This window comes from Tachysurus vachellii, chromosome 5 (genome assembly GCF_030014155.1).
Source record: "Tachysurus vachellii isolate PV-2020 chromosome 5, HZAU_Pvac_v1, whole genome shotgun sequence".
Taxonomy (NCBI): Eukaryota; Metazoa; Chordata; class Actinopteri; order Siluriformes; family Bagridae; genus Tachysurus; species Tachysurus vachellii.
In genome coordinates this window covers 28,130,371-28,140,430 of record NC_083464.1, presented here as the reverse complement: position 1 = coordinate 28,140,430, position 10,060 = coordinate 28,130,371, and the positions used below count along the sequence as shown (strand labels likewise).

At 41.6% G+C, this 10,060-nt stretch overlaps 2 protein-coding genes across 3 annotated transcripts in view; one reads left to right on the top strand and one right to left on the bottom strand.

Annotated features, from left to right (window-relative positions):
* Positions 1-536: 536 nt before the first annotated feature.
* creb3l4 (cAMP responsive element binding protein 3-like 4) lies at positions 537-9,042 on the bottom strand. 2 transcript variants are annotated; one of them, XM_060870985.1, is made up of 10 exons: positions 8,888-9,042; positions 6,567-6,707; positions 6,078-6,291; positions 4,833-5,005; positions 4,566-4,655; positions 2,248-2,354; positions 2,094-2,162; positions 1,581-1,665; positions 1,357-1,453; positions 537-1,228 (listed from the first exon to the last, which is right to left on the bottom strand). In XM_060870985.1, exons 1-10 carry the CDS (start codon positions 8,933-8,935, stop codon positions 915-917), a joined length of 1,338 nt encoding a protein of 445 aa, XP_060726968.1. In that variant the 5' UTR covers positions 8,936-9,042; the 3' UTR covers positions 537-914. The 2 variants fall into 2 exon arrangements, with proteins under 2 accessions (XP_060726968.1, XP_060726969.1); XM_060870986.1 differs by having other exon boundaries at positions 8,893-9,015.
* Positions 9,043-9,557: 515 nt separating this feature from the next.
* Positions 9,558-10,060, top strand: part of LOC132846317 (zinc transporter ZIP1-like) — a 1,950-nt gene continuing 1,447 nt past the window's right edge. Inside the window, exons 1-2 of the mRNA XM_060870998.1 lie at positions 9,558-9,697; positions 9,975-10,060. The exon at positions 9,975-10,060 is cut by the window's right edge and continues 304 nt beyond it. The gene's annotated coding sequence lies outside the window, so the exon portion shown is untranslated. The remainder of the gene's footprint in view (positions 9,698-9,974) is intronic.

Here is a 10,060-nt window from a genome sequence, read left to right as displayed (position 1 = left end):
AACTGCCAGTGTGTAGGTCAGCTTTGTGCTCAGGTCTTCCATCAGTGAACAATTAAAGACTTCATCAGGAAGGAATTAGTGTTAAGTCTGTAATGAACTCAGAAATGTCCTGTTAGTTCCTCTAGAGCTCTTGGTTACACAATTCCACTCGAACTTTAAACTGTTGTAGAAAGAACATTATTTTACATTTACATTATTTATTGTCCAGTGTCACTCAAATGAGGACGAGGTTCCTTTCTGAGTCTGGTTTAGGTTTCAGGGAATTTTTCCTCGATACCATCACCTTAGGCTTGATCATTAGAATAATATATACCTGTACGATACAATACACTTTTTATTGTTTCTATACATCTGCAAAGCAATAATACAAAGGAACGGATGTGTACACACTGATCACAATCACAACCTGAGAGTTACTGTATTGTGTGTGAATTGTGTAGTGAGTTGAAATGTACTGAATCCTTAAAAAAGGGTTCTGTGTGTTTTAATTTCTCACCTGAGCTCTTACCATGTAAGAGACACACACAACACACAGGTTTGGCATAAGTATGATGTTTATTCTAAAAAGAAAGACGTGAAACAGACGAGTCAAACAGCCAAAATTCATCTCAATACCAAACCGGTGATTTGGGACACAGCCGACTGTGAATATGTCTGTGTCCACAGTCACCACAATGTGCACTACAGCCTTGATATAGTGTAGTAAAGATAGCCCCACCCACAATGAAAATGGAGTCATAACATCTAAGCGGCCACCGTGTGACGTCCTGCCATGGCACAACGATGTGTAGCATGGGTGATTTGGGACGTGGCGGAGATAAAAGTAGTGCACTACTCCAGCACAGTACCTGTATATAGTGTAGCAGATTTGGAGATTAGGGTCTATGAATAAAGTCATTGCTTTATTTGAGTTGCTACATTTCATCAGCATGAGCAGGTTTAGCTGCATCAACGTCCAGCACAGCACCCCCCACTGGATGAGATGGCGAGCTTTCTGACTCCGCCCCTTTTCCCTCTGTCACAGAGCGGTTTCTTGTCAGCGCATCGTCCTGAAGCAGCACTTCCTGTTTTCTGTCTTCTCTCTTTGAGTTGTCCATGTTATCACGCTGCACTATTGGCATGTCTACCGCCGCTAGCTGGAACTCCGCGGGGAGATTTTTATCGTCCACTGCGTTCTCAGATAAGACGAGTGCAGACGCCTCATCGTTCAGGATGTTTCTGGAAATTACTGCATGGCGAGAACAAAAAACAGAATTCGGAATTTCATTAGAGAAATGTGAGTTTACTGCTCCAGTCAGAGAGCAGAAGTGTGTCATGTGACTGTGTGAGTGTGTTGAGGTGATAATTAAGCCATACCTCCAGTCGGGGTGTATGCGTCATCAGAGGCTTTCACACGTAGACTAAAGGGACGAAAACTTGGGAAAATAATCAGTGTTAACGAGAAGAGCAAAATCTGAAAAAAGAAAAAAAAAACCAACATGGTTTGAGGTCAGTGAGCATGTAAATGAGTGATCTTTAACAACTCGGGTTCAATTAATCATTTATTTAGTGATTAGACTGCAGTGAGGAATCAGTCTGACCATGACACAGGCGCTGGTCTGAGCCGCTTTACTCGCCGTCTGTTTCACCAGAGACTGTAACTTTCTCAACTGTGCTATAAGAGAGCTGAACACACACACACACACACACACACACACACACACACACACACACACACACACACACACACACACACACAGTTTCTCCTATAGCAGAGGAATCTAAATTCACACACAGGTCTAACAGATTTGTCATTTTACACCCATTTTACTTGGACCTGTTGTGAAAGTGTTTTGCCTTAATTGTGTTGTGGTTTTAGTGGAGTTTTCTTTTAGTTCTGATGTTGTTTGGTTGTGTTTTTGTTCTGTTGATACTTTCTACTTGTTCGTTCACAGTCTTTACTGACAAAAGTTATCAACATTTCATCTGTGATGTTCCATGGATTATGGATATAATGAAATCTTTTTTTTAGCGAATTCATTGTGTTGTCTCTGGCTATGTCACATCTTTGAGCCACATGTGACAAAAGTGCATGTGTGTTTGTGGAAACTCACATGTTGTTTTTTTCCAGCTGTTCCACTGTTCTCTGGAGTTCCTTATTCTGTGCTGAACATGCTGCAACTCTGACACACACACACACAACTGGGTTACTGTTTTTGTTTGTTTGTTTGTTCATTCGTTCGTTTGTTAATATGAAAATAAGTTCACCTGCTCTCCAGACCATCAATGTACTCTTTCTTGCGGCGTCTGCTGTCCTGAGCTGACTGTTTATTACGGATTTTACGCCGCACTTTTTTCAGTATTCTCTCCTCTGCCTGTGTGTACACACACATACACACACACACGATTATAGTCTGCCTGTAGCTCAGTGTGTGAAACAGTGAACAACTATGAACCACTCGCCTGATTGTATGAACAGTGGACATTCAAAGACACTGCCACCTTTTCTAGTGTCTGTGCCTACCTATCTATGGTGTCCTGTTTGTCCGTTGTGTCGCAACAAGAGGCACAGAAGACGCAGAAAGAGAGGGGGTATCCTTGTCAAACACGAAGCTTTTCTGGCCTCCTGTGTGGATAATCCTTGCTTAGCTCTGGATGGAGTATCCACGGAATACGGGAATTTTGACCTGCGTTGCTCTCATGAGTAAAGTTATCGTTGGCTCAGAATGGCTATCCCAGACGACAGGTGTTCGCTTCCGTGTCGCCGGATGGTGAGGATCCAGGCACAGGGATGCGTACAAGGGAACCTCCACCTGCTCAGTCGAGCTCCAAAGCAGTCTGGGAGCTGTAAGCCGGTATATGTAGCCTTGCTGAACACTCGATCTTGCACAAATAAGACTTTCGTTTTGTCAATTTGGATCTTCTTTTGCTCACAGACACATGACTAAAACCAGGTGATAATAGCATTTTATCCTCCCTCCTCCCTTCTGGCTAATCCTTCTTGAGTATGTCTCTAGTGTCCTGTCGTGGTGGAGGACTGGCTGTGGTATTCAAACAACATATTAACTGTTTACTCAGTTTACAAGTAAAAGCTACAGTAGCTAGTACGCAAGTAGTGCTTTCTGAATTAATGCCAGAGTATGACAGTTTGCTGTTTTGTGGAGATTTTAATATTCATGTCTGTTGTCTATCCAGCCAACTGGTAAATGAGGTTCAAAGTCTTTTGAACTTCTTTGATTTGACCCCACGCATCAGTATGGCCTCACACTGCACCTTATAATTTCACATGGTCTTCCTGTATCCATCTCAGAAATAATTGATATTTGCATTTCGGGCCACTTTCCTGTTATTTTTTAATTTACTGCAACATGTTCTGTTATCAAATCTCCTACTCCACCACTACCGCCAAAACCAAGAGTTTGCTTCTAGTCCAGAACAGGTTTTTAACATAGTGGGTCTCCTCTCGTTTATTAACAGCTGCCTTAGTTCAGGGTCTGTCCCAGATGTCTTTAAGCATGCTGTGGTCAGGCCTCTTCTCAAGAAATCCAATCTTTATACTGCAGTATTATCTAACTTTAGACCAGTATCTGTTTTTTTTTGTTTGTTTTTTTTAACATAAGGCTTTAGAAAAGGTTGTTTTATCCAGTTGCAGAAAGTAATCATATTCTAGATCAATTCCAGTCAGGCTTTAGAACACTTTGTAGCACTGAATCCGCTCTCCTGGAGTTACAGAATGACATTCACTTGTCCCCTGATTCAAAAGAACTGTGCTGCCCATGATGTTGGTTCTCAATGCAGCATTTTATACTGTTGATCAATCGATTCTCATGACAGGTTAATCACAACAAGTTAGCCGTCAAGGTCTCGTACTGCAATGGTTCAGCTCATATTTAACAAATAAGACTTTCTCCGTTATGATTTTTGATTTCTCTTCCTCTTCAGCACCTTTGAGCTCTGGTGTTCCACAGGGTTCCATTTTGGGCCCTGTTCCATTTTCTCTGTACATGCTGCCATTAGGGTCCGTAATTTCAAAGTACGACATTTCATTTCATTTGTATGCAGATGATTTACAAATCTATCTGCCAGTTCTTTTGTTGCACTTGATTCCATCCACAGATGTTTGCATGATGTCAAACGCTGAATGTATACTGTTTGGCACCTCTAACCTTCCCGGTTTTGTTGCTGCTGGTCTTGACTTCCTGGCCCCTCATTTTAGCCAAGCAGTCAAAAATTTAGGGGTGACTTTAGAGAACAGTCTAACCTTTCTGACACACTATGATTCTGTTGTCAAAGCAGGCTTTTTCCATCTTTGCCTCCTTGCAAAGGTCAAGCCCTTTCTGATTTGGAGTGACCTGAAGCAAGCCATTCAAGAGTCATGGGAGATGTGTTTCTGTGGCTGTGTCCCAAATACTCTCCCCATCTTAATCCCTGTGGCTCCGGCCTACCACACTAGGACTTTAATACCAGTATAAATCTGCTGCTTCTTCATGTTCACAGAAGTGTTAAATTTAGTCCAGTACTATGTTACACGACCCATGACTCCTGCAGCTTTGTACTAAGACAGCAGCGTAACTATGGTGTTGTACCTTGGTGAGTGGCAGGTTGTTGGGCAGGGACACGCCCTCCTGGTCAAGGATCTTCTGTTCCTCCTCAGTGAGCGTCAGCTCTGGATACAACTGGAACATCACAAATTATTGCTAACATGTTAATAACACATAATCAATAACATTAAAAATGCATCATCAATAACATTAACAACGCATCAGTAATAACAAGGTAATAACACATCAATAATATGTCATTAACAACAAATTAACATGCATCACTGTGCAGCAGGTAACACTAACACTCACCAGGCCATCAATGAAAGAATGGGGGGTGTGGTTAAGATCAAACAGAGTGTGATCAAGTTCAGAGTGGGCATGGCTGAGCTCAGGATGGGCGTGTTCCACTTTAATGGTAGAAACCAGCGGCAGCTCGTTCACCACACATGAGTCAGACACGAGCACCGGAGAACTCCACTCATCTGAAACCCAATAACATCACAGCTTCAGAGTCAGTCATCAACACCACTGTGTTACACTGACGCCACCCACTGTGGTACACCAATGTCACCGCATTACAATGCCACTGAAGCCACCACCTCACACCAACACCTCAGCTTTACACCAACAACGACACCACCACGTAACACCAACACCACCAAAGCCACCACATTACACCGACGCCTCCACCTCTCAGCAAAACTGACACCACTGCATTATGTCAACACCACCTCTTTAAACCACCAACACCACTGTTACACCAACGCCACAGCATTACACCGACACCACTGCGTTACACTGAAACCACCACATCTCACTGATGCCTCCACCTCTCAGCAACACTGACACCACTGCATTATGTCAACATCACCTCTTTAAACCACCAACACCACTGTGTTACACCAACACCACTGCGTTACACTGAAACCACCACATCTCACTGACGCCACCACTGCATCACACCGACAGTACCATGCGACACTAAAACCGATGCCACCACTTGATTCCAACATTGACGGAACCGCAAGACACCAACATCAACGGAACCGCAAGACACCAACATCAACGGAACTGCAAGACACCAACATCAACGGAACCGCAAGACACCAACACCGACGGCACAGCATGACGTGATGACGTTATGGTGATGTTACTCCAACATCACCACGTAACACTGACACCAACTCATTACATTGGCAACAACTCGGTACAACAACACAACCGCATTACAGCAACACCTCCACTTACTGACATACGCATAAAAGATTTAAGCAGCTGAAAATCCAGGAGGAAATTATTCAGTATTTAGAGATCAGAAAAAAACTCTTTTACACTTAGAACTGAGCCAGAGCTCAGCTCTCAGGCTCTAACGAAACAAAACGGTCAGCTATTTAGACGTATTTTCTGTTAAAATAAAACAGCTGTTAACACTGCATTTTTTTTTTCTGGAAAAAAGTCATCCAACAACACCACATTTTTCAAATGATATCTAGATAGATTACATTTTTTTTTAATAAGTAACATTTAGACAGATAATGTTTATAGTGGACTCACCAAGCTCGATGGAAATAATGTCTACTTTCTGCTGCTTCTGCTGGTCTCCGCCCACTCCACTGACGTCATACACAACCTGATACATAGTGGGTGTGGCTGGTGTGGGGCGGTGGGTGGGGTCAGGAATGTCAGAAGCAGCACTGTCACTCTCGTTGAAGACATCGTTTGGGTTCACGGTGTGAAGGACGTCCTCTGACTCGCTGTCATTAAAACTCTGAGAGTGAAATAATATCAGAATAAAAACTATTATTTATACACTAATAAAACACTTCATTAACTACACACAACTGTCACATGACCTGTTCAACTGGAGGAGGTATGCTGACTAGCTAATATTAGCTAATTTTACCACTATAGGCTGTCTATTGAAGTCGATTAAAGCAGCGGCGCGTCAGACCGTCGATTAAAGCAGCGGCGCGTCAGACCGTCGATTAAAGCAGCGGGGTGTCAGTGACAGTCAAATAAAGCAGCAGTGTGACTGTTACTTACAGACTGATGGTGAAGGACCCATCCCTCTGTTTCTTCATACAAACATGGAGGACAGGATTCAGTGATGAACGCTTTGTCTTCCATTACTGCGTCTTCATCACTTTGTCCCACATACATACTTCCTGTGTCCTCACACACATCCTGTGTACACAGAGAGCAAGAAAGGTCAAAGATCGCAGGATTCTGAACACACACACACTTTCTTTTTAAAGAAATACACCACAACCATGCTTACATATGTTCTTAGTTTATTTGTGAATTTTTATAAATTTATATTAACATTACATACTGACATATATATTATAGTGTGTGTACAGTGATACCTCGAGATACAAGTGCTTTGACATACGAATTTTTTGAGATACGAGCTGTGATTTGACCATATTTTTGGCTTGAGATATGAGCAAATTTTTGAGATACGAGCATCCGAGCCGCCGCCGCCGAAACAAAGATCCCCAACCACCACGTGTGCTCTGTTTCCCCACCTCAGCTTCCTGCGTCTCACTCGGTTAAAGCCGCCTTTCCACTGCACACGACTGCCAATAAACAGGAAGTCATTAATTTCCAATGGAGAGTCGCAAAGGTGCTGCGTGAGGTGCCGACCATCTGCGGATCCGTAATTTTCAGATCCATTAAGAAATTATACTTGTGCGATTACACCGCATCCGATATGCCGACCGGACAGGTTTTTATTAAAACGACCGGCAAATGTTAGTGAGGAAAGAGTGACAAAAAAGGCAAAAACAAGTGAAGAAAATTAAGCAAAATTAATGTAAAGAAAACAGAAATTGTAGTAATTAAGTTTAGTTAAGAGAATTTCAGTTAAGTTCATTAATTTTAGTGAAGTTTAGTTAAGTTAAATTTAAGTGTAAAGTAGCATTAAGAGTGTACAGTAGCGAGTAAGTGAACGAAAGTGAAAGTGTAATTCCTCCTAACTCCTCCGCCTGTTTACTCCTCCCTCAACCTCCGTGCGCATCTTCCGTAAAGTAAAACCAGTTTATTTTTTTAACATTCTCTTTTATTACTGTATGTTTTTATATTCATTCATTCATTCATTCATTCATTCATCTTCTACCGCTTATCCGAACTACCTCAGGTCACGGGGAGCCTGTGCCTATCTCAGGCATCATCGGGCATCAAGGCAGGATACACCCTGGACGGAGTATGTTTTTATATAATATTTGTAATTTATAAATACATGTACTGTACATTTTTAATATTCAAAACACAAATAAAACAACTGGAGTGGAATTTTGCGAGCTGGAACGGATTAATGGGATTTCAATTAATTTAAATGGGGAAAATTGCTTTGAGATACGAGCAATTTGAGATATGAGCAAGGTCATGGAACGAATAAAACTGTTATCTCTAGGTATTACTGTATGTGGTGTGTATAGTGTGTATATATATACACTGTGTAGTGTGTATATACGGTGTTGCTTGAAAGTTTGTGAATCCTTTAGAAATTCCTATATTTCTGCATGATTATGACCCAAAACATCATCAGATTTTCACACAAGTCCAAAAAGTAAACCAAGTGAACACAATCAAACAGACAAAAATAGAATTTAAAAAAATCAGACAAAATATTATAATTCAGTTGATTATTTAAAAAAAAAGGATGCAGCATTAATGATCTGTGACTGGTAGAAGTGTGTGAACCTTATAAATAAACCAGTTTAGTCATTAACAATAACAGCTAAGTACTATTTCAAAACTTAAAACATTTCTGTCTTTAAATGAGCTTTAAATGAATAAGTCCTTTAAAAAGTGATATTAATACACCACGGCTGGACAAAAGCAGGTTCCTGCTCTGAGGCACATGTAGACAAGTCACACACCTTTCACTGGCTCCCTGTCGACTCCCTGTTCACTTCTCTTACACCCTGTTCACTTCTCTTACATGACACACAGTCACACCTCTAACTCAAACTCACCTCTAACTCAAAGGTGACACAGACATTAAAATCACTAATCCACACCTGAGGAACCAGTTTCCCCTTAACATTCTCCTAACATTTAAATCACACACACACACACACACACACACACACACGGACAGACACAGATACAGACACACACACACAGAGACACACACACACACAGAGACACACACAAACACAGACAGACACACGCAGACGCACACGCAGACGCACACACACACAGACAGACACACACACACACACAGACACACACACACACGCAGACACACACGCGCAGACACACACGCAGACACACACACAGGTGTCTATAAACACAACACAGAATTTTACACCTTTATTATTATTATTACTGATGGATGTTGCGTTTATTTAACTCACACTACCGGTAGATGAACCGTGTCCCGCCTCGGTGTCCGTCTCGCGCATCGCTTTACACCGAATTACTGTATTATTTTAAATGTGCGTGTATAAAACTCAGGACTCAACACCGCACATCCGTGTGTTCAGGAAAACAAGCAGGATACGCTAAAAAAAAAAAAAAACATACAATCTGTATAACATCTACACGCCTTCTCCTTTTGTAACTGTCGTTCCACATGCTTACTCAGTCTGCACCGATAGGACGCTCATACTGACGTGTGATTGGCTACACTCCGCGCGGACCAATCATGAGACTCGGAGAGCAAACGTCACTGAAATGTCGGAAATCATGGCTTAAAATTTATTTTGGTCGTAAATACGTACTTTTAAATATTTTTAAAATAATGGTTAACATTTTAATAATTAATTTGTGGGTTACAGATTTTCCATGTCGAATGTCGTGAACTTAATTTGAGAAGTTTTCGATTGTATTCTGGGATGTAATTCTCCAACAGCCTACAGAAGGACGGCTTCTGTGCATGCTCACGAAGCAACCGCGGATTTGTCAGCTAGTCTAAACTTCTAGCCAATTAGAAAACAAGAGGGCGTGGCTTGTCCGCATTCAGTAAACTTGACTCATACGTTCCCGTTAGTTTAGCAAACGGTGCAACGGCTAAATTTCAATCCAGTGTTCGTTCACTACTTATGTGCCCTTTCAGGAAGGGTAGTGCATTATGGGTAAACATCCTACTTAGTGCCCTAGATCTTTAAAAAGGATTGACATGAATCTCAGTGTCAGGAGTTTTTAGAGACTGGACGCTACAGGAGGTAACTGATAATCACACACATTGATGTTTATTTACATCATTTACATAATTTAGATCATTAGGGGAACTTTAATGCGTTTGTTTTATCCGCTGCTAGCTGTAAAAAGAGACAGCATGTTAGCACCGGAAACCGGAAATGACGAATTTGTTATTTTTGTTTATAATTAATATCTGTAGCTGAACCCTGTGTGTGTGTGTGTGTGTGTGTGTGTGTGTGTGTGTGTGTGTGTGTGTGTGTGTGTGTGTGTGTGTGTGTGTGTGTGTGTGTGTGTGTGTAGGTTTTGTCCTGATGCTCTGGTCATTGTGGAGGATTTTCTCTTCTGATTCTGTGTTTTTTCTGTAATTTATTTTGTTTTATTTAGTT